This window comes from Athene cunicularia (assembly GCF_003259725.1).
Source record: "Athene cunicularia isolate RWA chromosome 8 unlocalized genomic scaffold, athCun1 chr8_part1, whole genome shotgun sequence".
In the NCBI taxonomy this organism is placed as follows: domain Eukaryota; kingdom Metazoa; phylum Chordata; class Aves; order Strigiformes; family Strigidae; genus Athene; species Athene cunicularia.
The window spans coordinates 28,760,036-28,787,867 of record NW_020799109.1 but is presented as its reverse complement, the minus strand read 5'-3'; the positions used below and the strand labels follow the sequence as shown (position 1 = coordinate 28,787,867).

The 27,832-nt window shown below is 48.9% G+C and overlaps 1 protein-coding gene across 2 annotated transcripts; it reads right to left on the bottom strand.

Annotated features, from left to right (window-relative positions):
- On the bottom strand, positions 1 to 26,668 carry RXRG (retinoid X receptor gamma). Of its 2 annotated transcripts, none has more exons than XM_026853844.1 (10): positions 21,157 to 21,563; positions 11,242 to 11,501; positions 8,203 to 8,347; positions 7,362 to 7,541; positions 4,001 to 4,161; positions 3,151 to 3,280; positions 2,450 to 2,582; positions 1,605 to 1,696; positions 1,259 to 1,364; positions 1 to 426 (listed from the first exon to the last, which is right to left on the bottom strand). In XM_026853844.1, the coding sequence occupies exons 1-10, from the start codon at positions 21,203 to 21,205 to the stop codon at positions 279 to 281; spliced, it is 1,404 nt and encodes a 467-aa protein (XP_026709645.1). In that variant the 5' UTR covers positions 21,206 to 21,563; the 3' UTR covers positions 1 to 278. The 2 variants fall into 2 exon arrangements, with proteins under 2 accessions (XP_026709645.1, XP_026709646.1); XM_026853845.1 differs by lacking the exon at positions 21,157 to 21,563 and adding an exon at positions 26,571 to 26,668 and having other exon boundaries at positions 148 to 426.
- Between the last annotated feature and the right edge of the window lie 1,164 nt (positions 26,669 to 27,832).

Genomic DNA, 27,832 nt, shown 5'->3' with positions numbered 1-27,832 from the left:
TTGTTGGCTTTTATTGAGTGTGAAAAAATAATTTAAAGCAATTATCTGTACAGAGGGGCAGGGGAATGGTTAGCTAGTCGGAAGATCTGTGACCCCCCACAGCCAGGCCAAGGAGGGTTGGAAGGGGTTGATTTACAGCTGTACAAAACCACAACAATCCCACCGAGGAGGAGCAGAAGGTGGAGGACCTCTCGAGCTCTCGCAGGCTCAGAGAAGAGGGGTGGGAGGCTGTGCAGGGGCATGGGGGGCCAGGGTCTGGACAGAGAGGGGCCAGACCCTCAAGTGACCTGCAGGGGTGTCTCCAGCATCTCCATGAGGAAGGTGTCGATGGGGGTGTCCCCAATCAGCTTGAAGAAGAAGAGGTGCTCCAGGCACTTCAGCCCGATGGACCGCAGCGCCGGCAGGCGCAGAAGGAGTTTGGCAAACCTGGAAAAGAGCAGAGTCAGAGGCGTGTGGGAGGCACTGGCCACCCTCTCCCACGTATTTCCTGCACCAGGGGCTCAGGACAAATTCTCCTCCACAGCCCAAATTCTCCTCAAAAATGCCTTGGGAAGTTCTCCCTCTTAGATTCCCCTGTGCTTTCAAAATAAGCATTTCTCTCTGCATGTGTGGAGGAAATATGTATTTTTTCAAAACAGAATTTAGCATTTTTAAAACTAAAAAAAAAAAGATGATGAAAGAAGATGCATTCAGATTCCCTCTCCAAGACTTGAACTAGTGATTTACATCTGCATGGCACCATTTAAATTCTTCTTGAAACCACATTCAAAAATCCCCAGCCTCCCGAGAGGGTGCGCAACCCCTCAGCACTGCCTCTGCCAGCCACTGCCTCCTGTTTCGAGGCGCAGCTGCAAGGGGGTGCAGCAGGCAGACTGTTCCCCCCCACTCCCCACGTCCAGCTCTGCGGTCACATCCAGAGCCAAAAATAGCAGAAGATGCTGCGGGTGCATCACTGGGCTGGCAGCAATGACGCCAGATCCAGCTGCCGGCGTTTCGAGAGCTTGACCAGCAGAGGGTAGGATTGGATTGAAAAGCAAGAAAGTCACCTCTCGCCAGCACCCTAAAGGCTCTGGGCCACGATTAGGGCACTGAGAGGACAGGCTAGCCTGCGGGAGCTGGGCTGCGTGGACAGTTTTGGCTGGTGTCCTGCCCTTGCTTTGAGTGTGGCTGAGCTGGGATGGACAGCACTGCCCCTGTCTCCTCTCCAGGGCGGGTACTGTGCCACCCTGAGCTGCTTGCCTTGCCTGGGGATACCCACCGCCCTGGCTGCTCGGGGTACTTCTGCTTTGTGTAGGCTTCCAGCGTTGCGTAGACCTTCTCCCTCAGTGATTCCACTTCTGAGGGGCTGGACAAGCCCTTCGCATCTGGACGAGGGAGAGAATACAGGTAGGGAAGAAAACGCTGCAGAGGGGACCTTTCCACTACTGGCAGAGTGGCTGTGTGTGTGTGGGCAGGAGAAGACTTGGGCTCTCTTTGATCATGCACCCAAGGACTGGGACAAATCTGCAGTCCTGATGCTCACTGCCACAGACCTCCTCTCTGTGATCTGCCGTGGCCTGGAAGGCATGTGTGTCACCTGGGACTGCCCCAGACCTCAGACTTACCTGGGTTAAACAGGACAATGGCTCGCAAGCACCCCAGCTCTGACTTATCCATCTGCATGTCTTTCATTTTGGACACCAGCTCCGTCAAAACCCTGCATGCGGGGGACATGGGTAGGCAGACGATCAGAGACAGGTACAGAGAGCAAGGCTGGGAGCTGAAAAGCACCTGGGGCAGGGACTGGGAATACCCCCAATTCTTCTCTGCGGGAGGAGGCAGCTTTGAGAGACAGCCGTGCCACACACTGTGCTCTTCTATGTGTGCATCAGCAGCACCCAGGGACCTGAGCATCAAATCCACTCCCATTCTTACTTTGTTCAGCACGCAGCCTCTGTATGAACGATTTGCGCTCACTTGAGGAAAACTGCATGGGATTTTTTTCCCACGTTTCGCTATGCAAAGCATGGGCACTGCCCTTACGCATGCCAGCTGTGAGTAATGCAGTGTCCTGCCAGGCAGGGCGCAGGCGTGGCATGGACAGTACGTGTGCAGTTGTTATGTGAGCAAGTTGGGGTTTGAGGCTTTGCTAGCTAAAGCTCTTGATGATCAGTATTAGCTTTAGATCCAGCTAAGGCAGACCCATGAGAGAAGGCAGAGAAACATTCCTCCCACTGCACACCTAACCGAAGATCTGCTTCTGCAGCTGAAAATCCCTTTCCAAGGTGCTTTCACCCATTCTTGGTTTTTAAACCAGCCAAGCATCCCCTCCTCATTCTAAGCTAGTTCTGCCCCCAAATCACTATATGTTTGCTCTAGTTCTCACTAAGGACTTGTTTCCCATTCAGAGGGGAAAGACAGAGCCAGCCTAGCCACTGCTGCTAGGAGATGACAGAAACAGGCCACGTACCTGTCAAAGATGGAGCCCACACCAGCACTGTGAGCACTGCTGCGGTGCACGTGCAAGCCTGTGGCCAGGAGGATGCCATCTTGCACCGACACGGAGCGATGGGAGAAAGAGGCAATGAGCAGCTCATTCCAGCCTGCAAGGGGGAGACGTGCAGGACACAAGAGGTGGTTCAACAAAAAAATCAGTCCCACATGGAGCAGGAGAGCTGGTTTCTCCCTGCTGGCTTCAGACTCAGCTCGCAGGAGAGATGGGACCCCAGGTACTAACTGCACCCTTGCTAACACTGCAAGGAGTGGCAAACCCTGACCAGCAACAAGAAAGGCAAAGAAAAATACTCAAAGGGGAAAAAAATGGAAATATACTGGGTTTTCCCTCCTAAAAGAACATATTCCTTGCATCAGCAACCCCTTTACACATTTTTGCATGTTACACACTAATGTGCCCCACACATAGTAAGTTCTGCAGTTATAAGAATTGCATTAACAAGGCAAATTTATACACTCTCCCCCAGCCCCCCTACATGTCTGCATGAAGAGGAGAACAAACAGATTCCACTGCTCCATCCACAGTCCCTGCCAACCACTCATCATGGCTCAGGACGGATTGCTCACCCTGTGACAGCAGTGATGGATCAGCTCAGGATTTCACATTCACCATCCCACCTGGCTGGCATAGCACACAGCCCAGAGGAGGGACGTTACCTGCCCGGAGGAGAATGACTTGGTCTTCCAGTGTTAGGTCAGAGAAGTGGGGGATTCGCTTGGCCCACTCAACAAGTGTGAAGAGCTGCTTGTCAGCCGCATGGCATATGTTGGTGACAGGGTCATTTGTCTAGTTAATAAAGATATCAAAAGGAAAAAAGCAGAGGAAAAGAGGAGTAGAATTTGTCAATGAAAAATCTTTAATAATCAATGTCTGCAATGCAGACAGTATCAAATCAAGTTAGCAATACTCAGAACCACAAGTAAAATGGTCAAATTGCCAGTAATCTCAGCTGTGCACAGTTGGGAAGAGATTTTTATCACTACTATCACCTCTAGAACCAGCCAAATCAGCTGGTTGGTAGACTTTTCTGTTTGCTTGATGTTCTTTGCAAAGCAAGTCCTGCAAGGCAGGCTGCAGCCCTGCTCCCCAGAACATATCTAAAAGCCATCAAGAAGTCTCTGAATGGACATGAACAGCAGTTTTACCCACACCAGTAAAACCACAGCAGTAAATTTGCTGTGTCCAGTCACTGGGGTAGACAAGCAGTGTCCAGGGCTGTGCAACTGTGGAAGCCAGCACAGGGCTCAGACTCCCCAGAATCCAGCTATTTCCCTATATATTCATTCAAACCAAAGGGAACTGGAAAAACATGCTAGGAAAATAATGTATAGGCTGTTTTCTATCTGTCATTCAGAGTAGCTTCAAAAGAAAAATTATTGGTGATTTTTAGGCAGTGCAAAGCAAGAACCCTTTGCAAAATACTAGCTGTTCACGTGGGGTTTTATCTTTTCAATTGCACCTTAAAGGCTCTCATCTTAAGCTGCAAGTGGTTTTAGTGCCCCTTACTGAGCTCTCTGTGTTCATGTCGCTGTATGCCTCCGTCTTGGGTTCGACTGCCAGCTCAGCTTCCAGGATTCTCTCCACAGGCATGTCCTCGCTGCCACTGCTTGTGGATTCGGCCTCATTCTCGCTCCGCTCCCTGCTCCTCTGTCTCTCTTCCTGAACAGCTGCAGAACAGAAATGTGGCTCTTTACATGCAAACAATACTTACCTGCTCACAGTGGGTCCCCTTTCCTCTGGGAGAAGGGCTGAGAAACTCACTCAGGAGAGGGAGAACGGAAAATAAATGGATATTTCAGATGTATGTCCATTAAAACGGCTGCCCCCAGCACCCCCCAATAACTTTAGGGTTGCTGTAGACCAGTGGGCTCCAAATTTGACAAAAGGTTGTGATTTCCAAGGTATGAAGCTCCAGAATAGAGGAAAAAGGAGCTGATACCTCCAGGTGGCAGTCTGGATTCAGCTGTCACCAGATGCTGAAGGAGGCAGGAGGGACCCAGAACCCAGATACTGAAGTCTGCCACGCTCCCAGTGTGCTTCCAACAGTCCCTCAGTGGCCAGAGCATCCAGCAGCAGGGCAAGATGGTCCCTCACCCCCAGCTGGATCCACACACGCTGCCTATCTCATTCCCGAGCAAAAGCTTACCCAGACTGGCACAGCCCTGGCATCACCTCTCCTTCCACCACCTCTCTTCCCAACCCTCCCTACTAGAGAGCAGTTCCTAGCACCTCTGAATGCCCCAATGCCTTCACTCTCTTCTCCCATCTCTGTACTTTTTCCAAAGTATCTACTGACTGGAGGAACAGAATCACTGAAATTGTCTCCAGATCTCAGCTATTAACTCCCAGAGCTGCTGGGTATGTGGAGGACAGGTTGGGGTAGGACATGTGTATGTAGTATGCCAAGCCTTGTGCTTAGCAGAAGTCCTGGGTGCACATTTTTGTTGGAGAAATCCAAGAGGGAAATAAGAATCCTGCTAGCATCACTGCCCTGTGTGACCATACAGCATCAAACAGGGGCCCCAAGCACCCCGTGACCCCTAAGGGGCAGGTAGGCAGCTGGCCTGGTCTCAAAAGAATGGCCTGTGCTGAGCTGTAGGCATTTAAACACCTGAACTTAAAGGTTCAGTGGGGGAAAAGCTGGCTGAAAAGCTGGTCCCTGCCACACGGACATTGGTGCTTCACTATTCCACAGCTTAATGGTTTCCCCAGACTTCAGCTAAGCACCAGGCAGTCAGTAACCAGGGGAGTGGGAAAAACACCAAGGCCGAGGGATAAAAAGTCCTCCTTTAAGAGGAGAGGGGACCTGCATAAACACGGGGGACACCAAGGGAGGGATGACCTCAGCAAGCCCGCAGGAGAATTTGATCCCCATTTTCTCAATTAGGCAAGCATTGCTGGAAGAAGGGTGTGACAAGCTTTTAGGTCAGATACTTGGATCAGGAGATTTCTTTCCCATTTGTCTTTACAGCTTGGCTTTTGCCACAGTGTCAGGAAATAAGCCCTTGCATCAGCCTTGCCTTACTCTGGTTTATGTTAGGGTGCTTTCACAGGAAGGGCGAAACCACGGGAGGTTCCTCAGCACTAAGACTCATGACCACTTTGCAATGCTCAGCACCTCCCTGCATTTCTCCCAGATGGGAGGATGTGCTTCCCAGCACTGCCCAACTGCTTGGGAACTGGCAGGACCCAAGGAGATGGCTCAGCGGGGCATCCAGTCTGGTGTTGGTGAGGGAGAGCAACATGGGACACATATATGTGCCAGCCAGCTGGGGGAACCATTTGTCCTCTTTAGGCTAATGAACAGGAAGAATCTAGGGAAATGTTTCAAAATCTTAGTGGAAGAAAGAGCATGCCAAGGAAATACCAGTCCTGTTTCTCAGCCCCCAGACTCATCCAGGAATCCTTGTTCAGTCTGCAAACTGTCCCCAGTTTCTGCAGCTCCTGGAAAGCCCCTGCGATTATTGCAGTCAGACCTCCACAGGATCCACCAAGATCCTCACGTTTAAATTTTCATGCTCTGCAAAGGGAAGCTGCATTGACACTCTGGTCCTCCGAACCACTTTGCACCCAGCTGGAAGGGATAGCTGTGCCCGGGATTAAGTTTTTGATTCAAGCCTGGCATTTCGCAGTCCCCCACTGCCCTAAGCATTGAGGTAGCACAGCACAGCACAGCACTGATGATGCTATAGGGAACAGGAGAAAGCTCAGCCCGTGCCCAGCATTATAGCTACTTCCCTGGGCTCTGCCCTGCACAGTCTGAGCTCCCGCACATGGACCCCAAAAGGGACAGCTCCACTGCCCTGCTAGCATTCAAACCTGGAAGCAAAACAGTTATTTTATCTTGGAAAAAAAAAACAGCTTAAATGCTGCGCTAGTTGTCACTACCTGACCCTGCATCTCTCAGTATAATTTGGGAGACAATCCAGCTCAGCAGCCCTTGAGCCATGAAGGAAGGAGCAGGTAGCTGCAGGGGCAGAGGTGGACAGATAAACACCCATGCCATTGGGTTTGCCTTTCCCTGCAGCAGAGACTTGTTTGGTGCTGTCTTTTACCTTTGTACTCTCTGGAATTGTGTGGGAGAGGCAGGGCTGCAGGACCCACTGCAGACACATCACCCTCAGCAGCTCTTAGAGGCTTCCTTCCAGTCAGCAAAAAAAGCCCTTTAAGTCCAATTACCTCAGGTTGGATCCATGCTCCAGATCAACACCTTAGGTGGTTTGGGCCAGAAACACTGAAACCCTTTGAGGGTTGCAGTGAGTGCACATGAAGTATGGAAGAGGCTGCAAGAACTGCTTCCATACAGATGTCTCCTGCAGCACAAGAACACCATAGGATGTGAGCTGTGCCAGAGCTCATCTCCAAAGGTGAGGTTAAGAGTGGAAATGACAGAGAACTATAAAATAAAAGAAATAAATCATTCACCCTTATCTTCCACTGCAAGAATTAGGTGGTGACAAACAAAGCCAGCAAGCTGAAAACAAAAAAGAAGGTTGCTCTTCACAGAGAAGACAAGCAGGAGCAGGACTCCTCACTGATGGGTGCTGTCCACAGCAGATGTTTACAGGGTCCCAAGGGGTCCAGGCCATTAAGGACCACAAACTAAAGGCAAATTTGGGTCAAAATCAGTTAATAGGTTGAACAATCACTAGTAAGTGTGTTTAGATGGGATGGGAGGGAAAATACAGTGTAATAGCTTTCCCATCAGCCTCATTTCCTTTATGAAACAAGGTTAAAAATGCTCTGAAGCTGTCACTGTGGGTTTTTTGAATGCTCCAGCCTTGGAGGGCCACCAAGAGCCAGATTTACCCTAGTGAATGTAAGGAAAATTTCTGTAAGCCTATTCCTTCCACCAGCCTTCACATACCTTCCCTCTTCATCCCCATGGCGAGGCACTTCTGATAGCGGCAGTACTGGCAGCGGTTGCGTTGGCGCTTGTCTATGAGGCAGTCCTTGTTGTCACGGCAGGTGTAGATCAGGTCCTTACGGATTGTCCTCTTGAAGAAGCCTTTGCAGCCCTCACAGCTGTACACCCCGTAGTGCTTGCCTGGGGAGGCCAGGGAAGGCCATCAATGGGCAGGCAGGCATTCCCTCCAGCACAGAGGAGCCCAAACCAACACCAAAGATGAAAAAAATGAGCTGCAGGGTGGCTATTTAGTGGGTCTTTGCAGGAATAGTGACCAACAGCAGTCAAACTACAGGACTGATGCCTCCCAGTGATAAGGAGGGACTGCATCCCAGGGGAAGGATGTGGAGCCACATTTTAGCTGCAGCATAAGTGGAGAAAAGCCACAGGAAGCAAATGGGGTACACTGATAGGGAGGGGATCTATAAGACATGACCAGGCTGCGGGTGTCTGGGGTAGGAGAGAAAACCCAGGCACAGCCAAAGCCCAGCTAACACAAAGCACAGGTAAATAAGAACACAGTGATTTTGCTATATTTACCTTTGATAAACAAGGACAAAATGTAAAATGATATAAGGGAAAAGAGCATGGCTTTTAGGTTTCCTCTCTTTTGAGCACAGAGCAACTAATTACAAAACAGACAGCCTGCTCTTGGGTAAGGCAGGCCCAGCTATGAATCCTGGAATGCCAGTATGGCCCCAGTGAGTCTCTACAGTGTTCACTCCTACACGAGCCTTGCTTCAGAGCATCAGAGGAGTTTTCACTGCACAAAGCCTTCCCCAAGAAAAAAAAACGCTCCTACCTGAGGACCTGTCCCCACAGATGGCACAGATGTGTTTGGCTAAGGATCCTGGGCTTGTAGATGGATAATTCATGTTCCCGATCCCCGGGAGACCTGGCAAGGGCTTGACATCCTCCAAGCTGCTTACATTGTTTAGGACATTGAGCTGTAGAAGTAGAAACCACAAGACAGTTTAGAGGGTCAAGACTAACACCTCAATGAAGACATCCCCAAATCGAGCTGACCCCTTCCTTGCTGCTCCTGCTGGGCTTGTCCCACAAGCTTATCCCCAGCAACTCCATGGGGCTGCCATGGGCAGAGAGACATCATCTGGTGAATCCAGCTGGAGGGGTTTAAGCAGATGTCTGGTAACAGATACTGCCTCTCACCCCGTCCTGATGCTGTAACAAAAGCCAGGACTAAGCAGAGATGGAAAAGGACAGGCAGCAACCCTCAGCTGCTCACTTACAGCCTCCAAGCAACAAGGCTGGTGGGAACCTGTCTGCTTCATTAGAGGATGCTGATCACTGGCTGCTTGCAGCCTCAAACACCAACAGCTTACTAAGGAAGAACTTTACAGACAGGTAATTTGTTGCAATTAAACCTGCACTGCTGCATGGCTAGGGAAGCTGTAATGATGGGTTTTAAAAAAAAAATAAATAGTAGTGTTAAGTGGGTTAGCTTCCCTGCCTTGTGATATGCAAATCTGCATAAACACATGAAAACATAGCCATCTTGATCACTCCCTGGATTTATGTTCCCAAACGCTATCACAGACTGGAGAATGGAGCAGATTTGGGGTTATCATTAAAAAAAGGGAGCAAGCTGAGCATCTAAAAATCAACTGCAGCGAGATGCGGGCAAATGGCCCAGAGCCCCCAGCTGAGATCCCCGGGAGCTGCTCATGGCTGCTGCAAGTTAAAGGTTACAAACAAACATCGATTAGAGACCAAAGCCTGATGTTGCCCAGGGCTTTGTTTTATTGCCATTTGCTTTCGAGCTGTTGTCGGCAGGGCAGTGAGGATTAAGGGCCATTGAGCATGTCTTGTCAAAAGCTGTCTGGGCAGAGCAATGTCTCTTCAAAACCATTATCAAATTATCTTCCCCAATGCCATGCTTTGAGGGCCAGGGATGGTTTCTTCATCATTGAGTTTGTTTTTAACAGTCACCTCAATTTATCAGCTAAAGTTCCTCCTCCCATCAAGAGGGCAGAAGCAGGGACAGAAAAAAAAAGGCTTTGGATAAAAATCCAGCTACAGCCTTTGTTTACAGCCTCCATAACATCTAAACCACTAGATTTCGTGCATGCTGTTGCAGGTTGTCCATTTGCTTCAAGAAATTGTCTGTTTCCCATGAAAATGTATAATAATTTTCACAGGGAATTTCAGCAAAGAATAAGAAGGGTTCATCCCACTGGGAATTTTGAATCTGTCATTAGAAAAATAAAAAGATAAAGCCTGTTTTCATCTTCCCTCACCACTGTCCTTTCCTTTTCAAAGCCTCAAAGGTCTGATAACATTGAAAATATAAAAATTACTACCTTAGGAGTCAGGTTGTTTTGCCCCACTGGAAAATAAGTGTATAGGGAAAACTGGCCAGAGGGACAGAGGCTTGCTCTCCCCGGCAGAGACCCAGCCCAGGCACTTTCAGCTGTGCTAACACTTCAAAATTTGAACTTGGCCCAAGGAAAAGAAAAATCAACCCCTTCCTCCCCACAAGCGTCCAGCCACCTTTCTTACACTGAAAGCTTGTCAAGATTCTGAGCTAGGAGGAATTTTTATGGTTTAAAATGTTACTTAGAGCTTGGGTACCGCCTTTTCTTTCTCTCTGGCTGCACTATGAAACAATAACAAGGAGAGAGGGTGTATGGGCCAGGGCGGGAATGGGGCAGTTTTAGCCATCAGTGTCCTTGGAGCTTGACTCCTGCAGGTTAAGTGCAATCATGTATGGTATCTGGGACAACTGCTTGAACCCAAATCCATTAGCTGCCTCCCTGTCCAATTCCCAAGGCCCAGCTGTCTCCTTGCATTAAAGGCAACAAAATGAAACCCACTCCTCAGAGCAGGGAACTTGGCACAGTGCCTAGATTGGGGAAACAGCTTCCTGGAGCGTCCCCAACTCCACAGGAAAGGCTTCCATGCAGCCAATGCTGCCACCAGCTCCACCACCACAAAGTACCTGCCCTGGATGCCACGGGCACAAATACTGTCAGGTTGATGGGAACAGTCAGGTGGTGCAAGAGGAGGAAAGATGCCCAGCACACCCACTGCGGACAGCCCAGACCCACGCAGGAGTTGAGGATGCTGGTGAAAGGTAAGCCAAACTTGTCAAGTTACCCTTATACTCTCTCGGAGCTCTTCAGGGGCCTCCCCATACCATCCTCTCCCAGCCTCAGTGGCAGGCACTAGGAAGGGCTTCAAACAGATGGTGGAGTAGCAGCTCCATGAAGATTCCATGGCTCTGGGGAGGCACCAATCATAACACCTGGGTCTCTTCCCTGTCTGGAGGGGAAACTTTAGCACCTGAGGCAGCAAGGATGGGAGCAGCTTCATTTTTCTTCAGGCAAAGTTTATATGCAATTCAGAGTGTGTGACTGGCATTTAGCATTAACATTTATCTCTCTCTCAAAAGTCTGTCTCCTTTCCAAATAATGAAACAAAAGCAGATAGATACTCTTTTGCAGGAAGAAGGGGAATGCTTCATATGCTGCAGCCCTTGGCTATCTTGATTATTTCCACATACAGTAATTATACACACTGCAATAGATGCAGCGTAGGGGAACTGTACTTACTGCACACCCACGGTGAGAATAGACCTGGGAATTAGCTCTCTCCCTTTATGTGCTGTGTATTTTGAAATATATACAGGTGTCTTCTCTGTGTCTGTGCCAGGGGGATTTATGCAGAAAGATTCACATGCTGGAAATTGTTCTTTACAGCTGATCTCCCTAAGTGGCCAAAACATACCAGACTCCCCACCAACCCACTCCCTCAAGTTTTGTGACTTTACCCTGTCTGAACACCATGAATTGTAGCAAAGCAAGTGCGCACATCTGCCTACCTGCGGACTGGCGTGTGTCACAAAATTCATGCCTGGGGCTGAGGACAGAGCGACGGGGTGTGAGCTGATGGACGATGCGATGACTCTATATGGTGAGCCCAAAGCATTCACCGGAGACCCGATCGCGTTCATGGGGGACGGCAGTGCCCGGGAGGTGTTTGCAGGGGCCTCGAGGTAGTTGTGGTGCCCGTCCACTGAATTTCCTGTGGAAAGGCTTGATGATGGGCTCACAGGTGTGGAGTTGGCGTGAACAGGGGAATCTACAGGGAGAAGCAGAAAGATTAAATACACTATGAGTGAAGCTGGTTGCACAGCAATCAGCTGCCCAGTCTTGGTTGTGTCAACTTCGATGCTGGCCAAGATTCAAAGCCAACCAGCAAAATATGTTCTATGTTATAAAGGAAAAGGGCAAAACATTGGTTATGGTACAGGGAATAGAGTTACATACAGCAACAAAACATACTATGAAGGTAATAATCAAATCTTCCTTCACTGCTTTGGTGCCTCAGCTGACTTGGAAGAAGGCGCCACTGCCTGCCTGTCTCAGGCTGGTTTTCTCTGAACTATTCCCTAAGGTCCCATTTCTTTTGTCCAAATCAGATCTAGAGACAGTGCACATTTGAAACCATGAAATCCCCACCAACCAGGCTGTAAACCCTAAATGTTCCCCATGTCTTATGAAGCACCTTTGCTCCCTGCTCAGCAGGCTCCTCTTCCTCTTCTCACAGCTCAGCTCTTCCCCTTCTCCACCGTGCTATTTCACATGTTCCTCCAGCTCTCAAAACTCGATGCCAGCATCTTCAGGAGGAGCTGGAGCAGTGCAGGACAGAAACTGCCCATAACATGCTAGCAACTCAGATGACAGGACAAGGCACCCACAAAATATTTTGTCTGTTACTTTTCCTCATTTAGTACGAGACAGAGACTGTGGCCACACAAATGTGCCTGGGCAGACAGTCACAGTCATAAGGAAAGAGGGTTTCCTCCTTCTACATGAAAGAGCTCTAGTGCACATTGCCAAACTGAGCCTCACAGTAGCCCCGCCAGGGAAGAGGTGGCATAGAAAACCAATATAACCTTGATCACTGACACTTGAGGGCAGTCTCTGAGGCTGAACACCTCATCCAAGGCCTAAATACTGTCTTCCATAAGACCAGTCTCAAAGATTCAGAGGATATCTGGGAGTTAAATGCCCCCCTGAAATCCTGATGGGCTATGTATCTTGTTGTATTTTTAGGATTTATATGACCTTTTCTCCCTCCCCTAGAATTTACCAACCCCAGCTAACATTAACTGTTGCTAACATTTCAATGAACCATTGTTTCTCTGGTGGTTTTCAACACAGGAGATCATTCCCTGGAGTAGCAAGGCAAAGATGTTGTGTGGGAAGGTCACACAGTTGGTTTTCCATGGCTGGCACAGAGGATGCTTGTTTCCATTGCATTTGCAAGTAAGGAAGTGTTTTGGTGTTTTGTTTGTTTGGTTTTTTTCCTCCTTTTAACATTATTGCAAAGTTATTTATGTGACACTGTTTGTTATTTTACCTGAAGTAACAATCAAATCTGATTCAAAGGGAAGATGCACAATAGAGACGGGAAAAGGTCAGCTTGCTGAATAACATTAAAGACATTTGTCAGAGTCAAGGAGGACTCGATCCGCCGTTATCAACCCACTTCAGACTTAATTCTGCAGAGAAAGGGGGAGAAAAGGTCTTTGTCAATTCTTGCTTTGGCTTTTGGATCAATTCTCCCAGTGGGAAAGCGATGTGCAGCAAGAGGAAGCCAGCTCAATGACAACAGCAGAAGCCTTGGAGGCAGTGAGGCGGTCTGGAGGCAGAGCCAGGGTTCTGCCTGATGCTGGAGAGAGTTGCCCCATGTCCCCCTGCCACCATCATGGAGACATGCAGCCTGTTTTCTGTTAGTAGACAGCAAAATCCCTACCTTGTAATGGCTTCCAAGCACAAAAGCCTCTCATCCCAGAGACAACTTCCAGGAGAGCCTCTAGCAGAGGGCAGAAGATGTGCTGCTTGCCTGGCCTCTGCTTTACCTAAGTGCTCAGCTCACAGAGGCACCTCAGTTGTTCGCCGGGATTTAAAAGGACCATCCTGACTTGCGCTATTATTGGCTTTGGAGAAAAGTGAATGCATTTATCTCCACCTGTGAGTAGTCTGGTACCATAGCATGCAGTCCTCCCCAGCAGCTGTAGTGCAGACTTATAAAGAAATTGGTTTTATGCCTCTTTAAACAACTAGATAAACATTGCCTTTGACGATTCTTCAGCTTGGAAAATAAGCCACTGAAGGAGGGACTGGGCAGAAATCTATCACACCAGGACAGCTAAGGAGAGTGATTTTTCATCCTTTTCCATTAACACAGAAAAGGGCATATTTTGAAAGTATCACACAGAAGATTTAAACTGATAAGAAAAGACTTACACGAAAGTTATTTAACTGCTTGCACCAAACCTTACAGAAACACTGTCAACACTAAGCTCCTCCATTAGAAAGGCTCCAAGTTTCCTAAGGACCCAGAGCAAGGCTTTCATTCAAGGAGACTGCTGGCCAAGGCAAGCCCCATGGTGTGCTTGTGGCCCTGCCCAGAGTGACTGTCCAAGGGCTATGGCCAGAGGGATCCCCTGACCCCCAGGGTGGGATCAAAGGCTGAAGCCAGGAATCCTGGAGGGCTTGTGCCTACCTCTCTTACCCCATCAATGAGACACCAAGGACGAAGCACGAATGCATGAAGGAGTGCTTGGAGGTGGAGATGGATGGATAAATGAAAGTATCTACTGGAGAGCACACAGTGTTTACACCTCCTGGCTGGTGTAAGGCCAGGCTCTGCCAGGACCTGGTGACACAAACCAGAGTTAATATACTTGTTTCCGCAGTGCCTGGCCACATTATCCTGCCAAGGCAGTGACAAACTTGTTGGTCAAAACCATCGGTGTTAACTTTGCCTTTAGCAAGGATCAATTTTATCTGTTATAAACTGTAACACAAACCCCATTTAGAAAAGGGGAAACAAACAAACAAACAAAAAAAATCAAAGCAAAGCACTACTGCAAGGTGGTCCAAACTTTGACTTCCAGTTCATCCCTGGGATAAATCTGTCAAGTCAGTCCCTGAGGGACCCTCTTGCATCTGGGGAATTACTCCTCTCAGCTTCTCATTTTCAGGCCAGAATGCTCCAAGAGGGATATAAGGTGTGGCTGCTACCAGGTTACCAGCTTGTGCAGGGAACAATTTGCATGGCTGGCAGGTGGTGTGCAGGAAGAGCCATGCCAAAGCATCCTTGACACTGGAATTACTTAGTCCCTGAGCTGAGTACCTGCAAAGTTGTTTCAGTCCAAAGGAACCAGAGTGGCTCGGACAATACAAACAGATTGTAAGTCTGATTCATTTTCCTTGAAAATGATTAAATGAAACAATCCACAGGAAAATACTGATGGTCCATGTCCCACATCTCCCAGCAGAAAGCAACTAGAAAGGCCTTGGGCTCGCAGGGGTGGCATGGCTTTCCTCAAGGTATTCTCTCCCATCATTTGGGGGACAAACAGATACGCCAGCATGGTGGCAGAGCGGGGCCAGCAAGGAGCAGCTCTGCAGCAGGGAAGCAGCTCTGGGACAGAGCGGGGGGCACTGGGGAGACGGGACTCAGTCCTGCCCGCCAGCCACAGCCGGCCGCCCCTGACTCTCCAGCGGCATTCAGCACAGGTGATATTTATGCAGGCCAAAGCCAGCCCAGAGTCTGTCCATCAGGTAATGCGAGGAGACAAGCGATGCCGGGGATTCAGCCAGCTGTGTTGGAGCCCTGCAGAGCAGAGGGCAGCCCTGTGTAAGGAGGCGATGGCTCTGTGGCTGGCACAGCCCCTGCCTGTGAGCTTCACATGCAGTTTCCAGGCTGGCCAGGTCCCCCAGGTCTGCTGGGGAAGACCAGCTGAGACTACACCAAGCACCAGGGCTTGCTTCTGCTTTTAGCAACCTCCTCCAGATTCAAGACCAGCTTATTTCTGATCCACAAATGGGGCTGTTTATGTCTTTCTTCCCTGTATCCCTCCTCCACATTAACGCTTGGACACATCGTTTTCTGAAGAGAGGTTCAAGGAAGTCTGATACTGTATTTATACCTCTCCTGGAGAAGCAGGAAACGAGGACAGGAGGGAACTGCCTTGTGTGGATTCTCTGGTATCTCAACTGCAAACGTGCAGTGTCAAGAGAACCCAGTGTCTCAATCAACCCTCCACCAGCTCTCTTGTGCAGAAATGCACACAATCCAGCCTTCTCTTTGTAGGAAGCAAAGTTTAAAAAGAAGAAACGTGCTTCTGGGTGCTATGCTTTCAAACTGCCTCTGCAAATGTATTACACCACTTGCTGCAGAAAGCAGCCATGGATTGGAAGCGTGCACACAGACACAATATCCATCCTGTTGCTCTAGCATTCCGAATAAGGATCATAGCTAATCTCAGCATAGACATTAGAAAAAACAATGAAGGAAGGCCCCAAGAACCACTTGGTTCTTTGCATTTTGAAAATGGTGCCCTTGGGGACCTAAGCAACAGCGTTACATTCACCCACTAGTCACTGAAGCTGAGTAAGGACACAAAGCTTTGATACTCCACTCCCACCTGTATTTCACCTCCACCTTAGCAAAATCCTAGTTCAAGGATGGGAAATTTGCATGAATAGCCTCAAAAAATTAGGAACAGAGCAACACTGTCTCCATCGCAGCAGATGTGTAGGCGTCCAACAGATGCACCTGCAGATCACAAGACTCCAGGCCTACCACACCAATGCTAAACTGCCAGGTCTGGGCTAACACAGCTAAACTGGTCCAGGACCAACACTAGCTCAATAAAGCCAGCCTGGATACCTCCATGCTGTAAGCTCTTCACAGTTAAAGCTGGGGCAGGCATGGAAGCAAAGACTACCTGCAAGAACGCACAAGTAACCCCAAATGCCTCAGCAAAGGGAGCATCCAGGCTGCAACCAATAAAGCTGTCTTGATTTTCACCCAAATAATGGCAGGAAACACCAGTCTCAGCAATTACATTTGAGCAGAAAGTGGAATGAGAATGCACAGAGACCAGAAACATACAAGCCCTACACACACTGTCTATTTAACCAACATGGGTTGCAAGCTTGTTTTGATTAATGCCCCTTCAGCTGTAACACCCAGCAAAGACTCAAGAGAAAATGCATCTGTGTTAAACACTGGGGTCTTCTTCAACTAAGGCCTAAAGCAATCCTACCTCCTGAGATCTGCAGATCCCTGGCAAGCCTAGAGATGAAGATACTTTGAACCTTCACAGTTTTGTTTTTAGTGTCAGAGAGAATCAAAAGCTGGAACTGTTCAAAGAACAAAAAACATACTTGTGCTTCTGAGGCCTCAGATACACATGGACGGGGTTCATTCCATTGACACAAACAATTAAAGGTGCAAGTTGCTCTGCCCGACACCCGACTAGCCAAACTCTGCAGATACTTCATCCTTCGCAGATCAGAGAGCTCCAAGTAGTGGGAAGAGACAGGCAGAGGAGAGCTGATTTCAGCAGAGGAGCACAGGCACGCGTGGGAGGTACAGCCTGGCAGGCAGATCGTCCTTGGGGACGACCTTCAAGGGGAAATACCTGTGAGAAACACTCCTGAAACTGGATGTAGTTATGTAGCAGGAAACCCATGTTAACTATAATCAAACAGTTTTGCAGCTATGTCTGCAGAAGTAGTTTTTATTTTACACATGGAAGCTAAACTGAAAATCTATTCCCTTTCTGGTATTTTTAACTGTCCAAGCAGATTTCCACAGGCAGTACAGATTGCCATGTTAATATCCTACAGAAAGGTTACTGGTTTTGCCTGGCTTTTAAGGTCTAGTAACCTTTGTGATTCCACCTTCCTGCTCAATCCCAAGTCAATAAATAAGGAACCCTTCCCCTGACAGCTAGCATCAGGGAGGAGCAAAAAGTTTTGGATGTGTGCTAGCACAGGGGCTTCTGCAACAGTGATCTGCACAGAGCAGGAGAAAGTTTCCCTCAGCTCTCCAGGCAGTGGGAAGAGCTGCTTCCTCTCCTCTTGGGTAATACTTCTGTGCTGCCCTGGAAAACATGAGCCACCCAAAACCTGGCCCACGGGAAGTCACGGGCTAGAAACACACAAGACTTTCACCTGCCCTGGTGCACGCTCAGCATCAGATGCCATTTTGAGATCTTAGTCTGATTTGACTGAAATTGGACAGTGGGTCAATAGCTTAGTATGTCCAAGGACATTTGGACAAGACACACGCGCAGTGTAACCACAAATTCCCCTCTCTGGGAAGCCAGCTAAGGAGGAGGGAAGGAAGGAGCAACATCCACAGAAGCTACACAGGCTTTGTCACAGGAAAGGCAAACTCTAAGGCTATGCTGATCTAGCCAAACAACTCCTTTTGCAACTGTCCATCAGGTACTTAAAATAAGGACTGCAAGCCAAATTTACTCACCCTAATATGGTATTACATCCCCCTGGTGACCACAGGAACACATAAGAGTCAGATAAAGTTTCTCATCTCCACAGAAATACAAGTTGATTGTCTGATCAGATTTTCCACCTGGCCAGCAGCATCTCCAGTACATCATCCACCAGGGAAAAACACACATAAATTTCTACAGTGGTCTTTAAACTCCTGGAGGGGCTACAGGTCCCCATCAGAAAGGATCCCACCAGCTGCAGGGTCTGTGGCTGCCCCAGGCAATTGAAGGCAAGTGTCTCCTACTTTTTTTAAAAATAAAATAAAATAAAATAAAAAAAAATCTGCATTTCCCTACCTGCAGGAGTTGCCCAGTCACTGGATTTTCTCACACTTTTTCTGTGTCAAAGAACCTTCCTCCATCTTCACACACGCAGTTACAGGTATGGACATAGCAAGCTGTGACACCCAGGGAAAAAAGCATCCTGCAGGTCACAAAACCTGGGACCATCACAGGCAAAAAAGGTGCCAGCCAGCCAGGCAGCAGCCCCACTCCAAGCACAACCTGCATTTCTCCCTCCCTAGTCCCCAAACGACCTGGCCTAACCCCACTTTGCTTGGGAGAGCTGACAAGATTGCAGCCGGAGGTGGCATGGCCACAGGCCAAGTTACATGAGTACTAATAAAAGAGACTTTGTGGAAGAGCCAAGTTAGTTCTTGTCCCCAACCAACTGTGCCAGAGAATGCTCAGAGAGAGAGGACAGCCAGCACAGCATCTTTCCTTGCCCTGGGAGCTGGCCTCTGGATGAAATGCATCCTTCTGGGGAATAAAAAACATATTTTGAAGCCCCTTCCTTGCTCTTGTAGCCCAGGCTGTGAAGGCAATTCCATCTGCCCTAGTGCACATCTCCTGCTTTAGATGCCTAAGGGTGACTCATCTGAATGCTTTCACTGCTACTCTACAAACTCATATGCAACACTTTAAGAATATGACTGTCCTTTTCTCATCACAAATCACGTGCTCATTACCACTTTGTGAATGTACATTCTCAGACAAATTCAATAGTGTTATTCAGACATTTATCATCAAAGACATGTACCTTATTTCTAACCCAGATACACATAAAATTAAGGCATATGTAACAGTTATCTGAATGCAAAAAAACCCACATATATGGGGTTTTTTGCTGTTACGCTCAAAATGAAGCCCAGAATTTCAGAGCTAAAGGAAGTCTGAATACAGTAAGTTCTAGACATGCTGACCAGCAGCAGCCATATCACCTTAACTCTGCCCTTGAGCAACACAGTGCAAGAACAATGAATGCAACCGGCTGACACCCTAGTGCAGACACTGCCCTTTTCCACTGTCCTGATGTCCTCCTCCATGGTGCCAGCGCAGGCAAGACCATGAACATATTGTAGGCCTGAAGGGGATGCAGGTTGCCTGCATTGGCTTTGTGGTGAGGACCCTAAGGCAGTGGAAAGCTGTCATAGACACCCTCCATCGATAGTCACCATGACATATCCTGCTTCATCCCTCTCAAAGCCTGACTGTCCTCTCACAGCCCACCGGCCCTGAAGCTGTCTTATCAGAGCAGCAGCTGCCTCTCAAACAGGCTGAAATCCCTCCCCGCAGACCCAACAACCCAAGGAGAGGCAGCCCTCACACCACCCGCAGGTCCCCAACCCCACCAAGCTGACTCAGGGGCATGGAAGCCCTCTTGAGGGGAGTGCAGATGTGAGTGGTAACCTGCAGGTCTATAGCATCCGGGGAGCATAGGACAGGCCAGAACAGCTGTTTTAAAGCAGCCCAAACAAAACCTAGCCAATGTTTTTGCATCTCTGTCAGAAGTTCACCTGCAGAAAACACCTCTGTTTTTCTAAACCGAGTTAAAAACAGGTTAAAACACCAGTTAAACATACTTTGAAAAGAAAGTTAAAGTCCCAGTATACTGAACTGTTGGTGAGCTGAAAAACAGTCCCTTCACCTTTATTGGTGGATCAGAAATACCTCTGTTCCTACTACCAATTTCTTCTCCTAGAAATCTCCCAAATGCTCTGCTGAGTGCTGTGACCCCTGACTCTACAGGGATCTGTGCCTGGTTCCTATGATCAGTTTGAATGTCACTTTCACTTCCTTGTAAATTTGTAATACTCAACAAATTAAACACAAATAACACTCCTATTGTTTCACTCTTATTGCAGCAATAGGAGAGAGTTTGGCTTGTCTTTGCTTGTTCCTTAAAAACACCAGTGATAAATAGATTCTTCCAATGAGTCGTCTCTTTTCCGCAGAAACTGCCTAAAAAGGTATTTTGGAAAGTCAAGCGCTTGTGAAACTTGGGGATGACTTGATGCAATACCAATTACTTTTCTGGAGTTGGAGAATTACCAGAGGTGAGCATCTGGTGCAAGAGGGAGGAAAAAAAATAGATATCGGGAACATCCCATGTGCAATTCAATGGCTGCATTAACCTCTCCTCTAGCATAGAAATAACAGGTTGATGTATACAGCCTGGAGGCCTCCAGAGGCATTTACCCACCCTGAAAGGCTGGAAACAACTTGCAGAGTTTTCCAGAGATATTAAGACTTTGCACATCCATAAACAACAATGCACTTTAACTTCCCTGGAGCAGCATCAATTCTTTGTCAGCAGCCAATACACAGCCCCTCACAGCCAAGCACTCCAACTTGCCCGCTCCCTGCCTCGACTGGGGAGCATCCTCCAGCTCCTCAAGCCACCCCCCTTACACATCCCCCATGTTAGGGCAAGAGGAATAACTTTAGATAAAAATAATGAGCAAGCCGCAGTAACTGCAAAGCCCATTTCCCAAGAGCAGTGCTGGCTTCTGCAACTGGGGCTCGATCCCCGCTGGTGTGCGTGGGGGTGTTGCAGCTCACAGCCCTGCAGACACAGCCCTTCGCAGCCGGCTCTCTTGCTGTACAGCCTCATTTGGCTAATCTGAAACAGCTTCACACGATTACGGTGGTATCTGTGTCACAAGGACAGAAGAGCCACTGGGCAAGGAAAGAGCCCTCATTAGATTTTCTTGGGGGCTGTTTTATGTTTTAAAAGTAATTTTTTCCTCCAGCAACTTAAGAAAAACGCAACTGGAAAGATACTTACTTGGTTTGATCCTATCCTCTCAGTGAATATATTCAGTCCATCACGTGCAAACACATACATGCATCTTTTCAATGCCATATACTGAACTTCAGAGCAAAGAGTCACTGTTTGACTCAAGCATGCATAATTTCAGGCAGCTTGGTTTAGCTGTGCTTAAGTTCACAGCACACATAATCACAGGACAGCTTCAATCACACGCACACAGGCACCATAGGCTACAGCCACATATGAGGTAGGTTAAACATGTTTTTAAATTCCCTCTACCCCACCCCCATACTCCTGCTGTGGGATCAGTTCCTCCACCTAACCCAGAAGGCACAGATTGCAAACGCCAGTAAAATACTTACTGCCAAAGCCCGCAGGAAACTTAATGAAGTGAGGATAATTCCCATACATGTTTAATCTTCAGTTCATCTCTTGCCTTTCTAAACACAACTGCCTCCTCTAACTTCAAAGCTGCCCGGAGTGCAGCGCAGCCCGTCGGGGTCGGGACATGGCTCTGCAGGAGCTCTTGGAGGGTGCTGGGGCAGCTGCCTCCTCCCGTGGCCTCATCCTCACTTCACGCCGGCAGCAGCTGCTCGCCGGGATGAGACATGCTCTTGTTCGCCGCCGCTCAGGGCTGGCTCCCGTGCTCAGCTGTCTCAGCTCCCTGCAAATTCACGGCAGACCGTCCTGGTAGCATAATCAGCCGGATAAAACGCCAATCAATGCGTGAAGGCTCCGGTATAGATCAGAAATTGGGAGGAGGCGGGGAGGTTAAGTTGTTTAAGGGAGGAGCATCGTGGGGAAGGAGGGGGGTGCTTTGCTTTTCCACCAGTGAAGACTCGATGCAGTTTATTAGTTATAGTAGCCCCAGCCATGTGGAAGCATTTTCTAGACATGGGAAGGACCAACCCTTGCCAGAAGGACTGGTGCCCTGATGATGGGCTGGCAGACACAGGGCAGGAGCACCCACGCAACCATCCCAATGCTTTGGGGTTAGGGCTGTGCGGGACAGGGAGCTCCAGGCTCCCATCCCACACCAAGCCTTGCTTCAGCTGTGCTGGCACCAAGTCATGGCCCCTGCGGTGCTGGGCTGCGGGCAGCCCTAGGAAACGCAGCCAGGGCTGAGGAGCACCAGGACCTTTCTGGGGCTACTGGAGCTGCAGATTCAACTCCCCTCCCCAGCCCCATCCAAAGGAGTCCAAAAACTGCACAAACCACCAAAAAAAGCATAATTAGCCAGTTGCTAAAGTTGTATGGGATAAGAAGAGGTGGGGACATGGGACAGAGCCCAGGGGGTTCTGTAACAGTCAGTAAAGCGTCCACAGCTGTAGCAGCAGAATGCAGTAGGCTGCACAGACAGTCCCATAGATATATCCACAACTTCAATTTAATGCCCACCTACCCTGACAATGAAGTACTGCAGAAAATAGGTAGAAATAAGCAGAAACAAGCTGCCAGTTGCCAGATCGGGGCAAAGCTACATGCAGTCTCCATCACTGCCTCCACTGCCTCCTCCAGTGACTGGTACTGTGAAGGGGGGGGGGATCAGTCCCAGTTCCCTGCCTGGTAAGCCCCCTACCTAGCTCCTACAATTCTGGAGAAAGGCAAGGATGCAGGCAATAGCACAGCCCACTGTTTCTGGCTTCTGATCTGGGTGACCTCGGATGAAGTCACCTCAAAGGAATGGAGAAGGGAGGAATTTTGCCAGAGGTTGTAAAGTGAGCAGGGACCAAGGTCTGCACTGATTTACGGGTGTGTTGGAGGAGGAGGTGGGTTGCAGCCCTGCCTTTGGCACCAGTCATGTTGCAGAGAAAGGGGGAACAGGTCTAGCAAGGGGCTCTGCTTTCCCAGTGAAACCACAAACCACCCCCACATACAGGACAGGGAGCATGCCATGCCAGCAGCAAGACAAAAAGAGGGAAGAACAGTAAATAAGGATGTTTGGAACCCTTCAAGGGCCTGCTGGCTTTTGGACCCCTCCAGGTCGCCCAAGGGCCGTGCTGCCCTTTGGCACTAAGCATGCTACAAGGGGAAGGCATGCAATATGCAAGCACAGAGCTGTTCACAGCATCCAGCTGCAGCTCTGGCGGATGCTGACTGAGGTGCTGTCAGTCCCAAGGTATTGTGTCTGCAGAAGGAAAAGTTACCCTTATTAGTTCTGTTTCTTCCCTTACTTTCAGACATTGCCATACCCATTTCTGTCTAGCCAAATGGTTTAAGCAGGGAAGGGGTTTTTTTCCTCCCTCATATTAATAACTTCTAAATTATTTTTAAAAGGTGATTTGGCTTCCTCCCATTTCTGCTCTGCATCTCTGTGCGAGGACCTGGTAATGTGCAATATCAGAGGGATACCACAACACGGACACACAGCTCTTTATGGGTAGAAGGTACATCAGATCAACTCCAGGACTTGGAGTTTACCTGCAAATGGGAACCTAACATTTGGGAGTGCATCTTCACGTAGCAGAACAAATGGATAACCAGACTGCTGCCAGGAGCAAGGAGGTTTGCAGGCAATAGTATCAGCATTCTGCATAGCCCATTAGCTGTAGTCCAGGTATTTATGTACTGTTTCTTCTCACAGTTGGGAAAAAAAAAAAATCAGTATTCAGAGTAGGTTCTACCGAGGCAAAAAAACAAGTAACTGCAGTCTTGCGAGGGGAATATAAACAGAAGAGATCACTCTCATATTTTCTATCTGGCCACCTTTCACATCTCATTTGGTTTATTGCACAAACATTAATGGCACTGCAGAACTGTTTCAGACGAAGAGAGGCGGCCAAGCAGCATGCTTACACACCCTGCTTGCAGGCCACAGGTTTTGAGCTCTGGAGAAGGGAGACCAGTGGGTCTGATAACCAGCACAAAAGCATAACACAGCAGCATCTCACTGTGTGGTGCTACATCCTGTCCCTCTCCCTGTTCAGCTGAGCTTGTGTCCTCCCCTGTCACCACCCCAACATACAAGGACAGCCTCAGCAAGCGTCCTCAGCAAGGGCCAGTCCTCCTCTAAGCTACATGCAGGTTCAGGAGCCATAAGCACAGCTCTCATTTCAGTGGGTGCTGCCCCATGCTCACTTAGCCGTGCTCGCACACACCCATGGGCCCCTCCAAAACTGTCTCCACCCTGCACTAATCCAAGTGGCATCAGGTCACTGGCAACCATAGGGATTTCCAACCTGTAGGCTAAGTTTGCTATTTAAGGGTAATGCTGGCTTTGCCTCTGGTGCTGTCATTTGACAGCCACACTGGGGATCCTTGTCAGGGGCAGGAGGCAAGAGCCAGACACAGGGCAGAGATGCCCCAAGGCCCTGCAGGCACAGACGCAGAGTGCTGCGGAAGAACTGGCTGCAAGGTGGCTTGTTTCAGTCTTTGGATAGAAAATTGGATTTCTCAGCAGGGCAAGTTTTTTTTTCCTCTAAGACTGGAAGAAATATTTTTCAATCAAAAACCCTAACAAACAATCTGCTTCCCAAAGAGTGATTTTCACATGCACACACACCCTCAATAAGATCCAAGACTTCCACAGAAGAGCGAGACTTTGTGCAACCCCACACGCAGCCTGCCAGAGGGATGTTTCTTGGATCCGGTGTCAGTGGAAAGCTCTGGCACGATGAAGCCTGCCTGTCCAGCAGACAGACACCACCCAGAGACCTTTCCCATCATCTGTCCATCACCCTGCAGAGATGCACTGGGGCCATCTACTCCCAGTCCCCAAGTGCCCACTAGCACTCAGAATTGAGCCATTGCTTCAAGACAAATCCACCCTTGCACAACAGTTTTGCTTCCACCTGATTGAGTCACACCCCGCTGCCATCCCAGCCTGGCTAGTCCCTTGCTCTCAGGGACAGGAACAGGGCTGTGCCCTCACCAAGCAGTCACGGGGCAGAGCAGGGGCAGAGCTGGCTGCGTGGCCAGTTCAGCTCCAGCAGCACTGGGACAGGAAGGTGTGAGCAACGAAGCGGCTTTGTGTTTTAAGCACCAACCGTGCTGAGATTTAGTAGTGCCATTAATTCTTACTGGCCACACGGGATCTCGGCAGCTGTAATTCCATGCTAATGAAGTTTTAGTGGGGAATTATTTGTATTGATCTGCCCAGAGCAAAGAGCCTGATTTTAGTCCAGCTCTGCCAGCACCCTCTTCACCAACCCTCTTTTCTTTCTTCCAGCTTAGAAGAAAGCAGAGAGGAAAGAAGACAAAACAGCTCTGAGCTCCTTAAAAACATTGGCAGTCCCAAGCAGTAAGTGGATTACCTTATTGATTTTTAGCAGATCTGGGTTAGTGAGTGCTTAGTGCTGCAGAACACACGCACACACTGAGCTCCAAGGAAACCCCTCCAGGCCCTTTACCCAGGCCAAGCAAGCATCAGGCAATTAATTTAGGGGAACACCATGGGTTTTGGGGTGTGGAGAAGCTCCAGCCCCTGTGCCCAAATCAGTCTGTGGCACTCTCTTAAGAAGTACTGCAGGACCTTACAGAGGCAGCCCCTCAATTTATACTAGAAATAGGACAAGTCACTGCTTCAAATTATTAAATGCTTTTTATTCCACCCCCTCCTTATTATGTAAAAGGAGAAGACATTATAACCGCCACTGTTATTTTAGGAAGGAAAAACATTGCCATGCCACACCCAGATGGGACTCGGTACTGCCAACTGCCATCCATAAGCCACATCTTGGGGTCATCAAAACAGAGCAAAACTCCGGACAAAGTGGTGCTGAACCAAGCCAACTGAGATGCTAATGTTGTGTTGGGGTCCCCAACTCCCTCACGTCCCAATTAGCTTTCCAAGGCCATTGTACTGCAGCAAATATTTCAGCAGTCAAGCATTTCAGCATCTCAAAGACCTCCCAGTACTCTTCCACCAAGCCTTTTGAAATGCTGGTCTCTGGAGTCAGATCCTAAACATGTGAGGGCCTAAAGCAAAACAATCTTATCCCACCCTGCCCCAGAACCAGGAAAGCTGGAGATTAAATATGGTCCCTTTTCCTTGCACACTGGATTGAACCAGGAAAACCCCAAACATGCCTGAGAATCCCATCAGTCCTCACTCCCACCTCTATTTAAAGGCAGAGGCATTCTAGGGTCATGCATGTGGCAACAGCATATGCAAATAAAAAGGTCTCAGCTCTCATAATGCTAAAGCTGCACATACATCTTCCTCCTGACACACTGCTTCGGAGCTACAGAGTCCCAGAGAAATCCCACTGCTCACAGGGTGCTGGCATTAGAGCTGGGGCTCCCTTCATGTGGCTAGGGAGGACACACAGACATGCTCAGGGCCAAACAGGAAGCCAGTGGCAGAGCAGGGACTTGAAACTGGGTTTCTCCAAGCTAACTGATGGACTGACCCAACCTTATCTATCGGCTGTACTGGTTGGCATTGGCCTGGGACAGACAACAGTCACCAAAAGCAAGGTGCCCACTATGATTCCCTGGAGATGGTGAGGAAGGGAGCTACTTCATCAGCCCTTCCTCACCCAGACCTGCCCTTTCTCACCACTGTCTGTTGTAAAGCAATAACCACAGGCACCAAGCTAATGAAATTAGCCCCAGAGCTCCACCAGGCTAATGCAATTACCACCAGCAGCACAATCAAACAGCAGCACCACAAACACACCTGCAGTAACACAGCCTACCCTGTCCTTCTCCCTAGGCCTTTCCCATCTTTCCCTGAGCCCCACGGTTGCCACCCAATGTGGGTCCCCCCCCAGGGTCTGGAGGGCATGGGCCACCATCCCCAGTGCCAGGCTGTTCCAGAGAGGGCACTGCCTACCTTCCAGCAAGCAATGTCCCATGCAGCCAAGAACAGCTTCTGAGGGCAGATAATTCCCAGCCTGTTTAAACCCTAGGAGACCTTCAATTACCAGCACTGTAATGAGGCCCTCGACACTAATCAGCAGTGTCACCGAATCCTCTTATGCCTGCCTAAGCACCTCCAGCAGCTTTGCTGGTTGGAGGGCCCAGCTGCCCACTCCTCCAGGGAATTACCTCCCCAGGCAGGCACCAGTGGTGGCACAAGCACATTTTAACACAGATGCAGGTGAGATGCTCCCAGTCACTGGTCCCAGATGACAGGATGACGCAGACATACCTGAGCAAGGCCGCTGTCCATCCCAGAGGGCATCTGGGACCAGGCCCACACTGGAGATGCACCGGAGTGGACAAACTGCAGAATTACTAGAGGAGATATTTTAATGCTAATGCTCCCTATTAGAGATGCAAAGGGCAGGTTTATATCCACCCATTTCTGAATATAAAGTGTGATCTATTCTCTGGGATGCTCCAAGAAACTTTTCAGCCACTAACTGCAGATGGCAGGTGACCCCATCTCGCTCCGCTCCTCTGCGCTGGCACTCATTCACAGGGCAACAGGCAGCTCCCTCCGCACATCCGTTTCTGACTCACGCTTTCTGGTCCAACAATGCACTTTTTAATATCATGCGAGGAGCAAAAACAACAGGTCCACTATAATGCTGAGATATCCTGAGGCAGAAAATCCATTCGGAGCCCAGCTAGAGAGAGTCAAGTCAATTAGACACTTTCTGGGGCATCAAGCTGCCAACAATCCCAGCCTTTGTAACAGCGAAGAATCACTGCCTATGTGCTTCCCAGCGACTCCCCCTTGCCAGAGCAGAAAGGTCAGCACTGGTAGCGTCATGGAAAAGCATGCAGCAAAGTATTCCTAGGAAGGTAGAACCAAAAAAATAGCCATTTGGACCCTCTGGAAAAATAATTTTTTGTTGAAAGCATCCATTGCTCTGGGTTGGGTTTTCAGGGGAATAAGCAAGCCCATAATAGAGGAGATAGGTACTACACCACATAAAGGTTTGGGCATGCATTGTGTTGAGAAGCAATGGTTGGGTCAACAGGGTTTAGGAACTCATGGCTCCCTGTCTGCTTTCAGACAAGCCACTCCACCTTTAAACTTTGCTGGAATAAAAATCATAGAGACAAAAAAGGAACCTCAATACAGCAACACATCCCTTTGCCCTTCAAAGTAAGCACCTGATTTCTCTTGTCAGTGATGTAAGGCAG

Coding starts and splice junctions, on each gene's coding strand:
- RXRG (XM_026853844.1), bottom strand. CDS start 21,205: ATGTATGGGAATTATCCTCACTTCATTAAGTTTCCTGCGGGCTTTGGC. Junction 8,348..11,241: donor TGACACACGCCAGTCCGCAG/GTAGGCAGATGT, acceptor CTACTTCTACAG/CTCAATGTCCTAAACAATGT. Junction 4,162..7,361: donor CATGGGGATGAAGAGGGAAG/GTATGTGAAGGC, acceptor TCTGTTCTGCAG/CTGTTCAGGAAGAGAGACAG.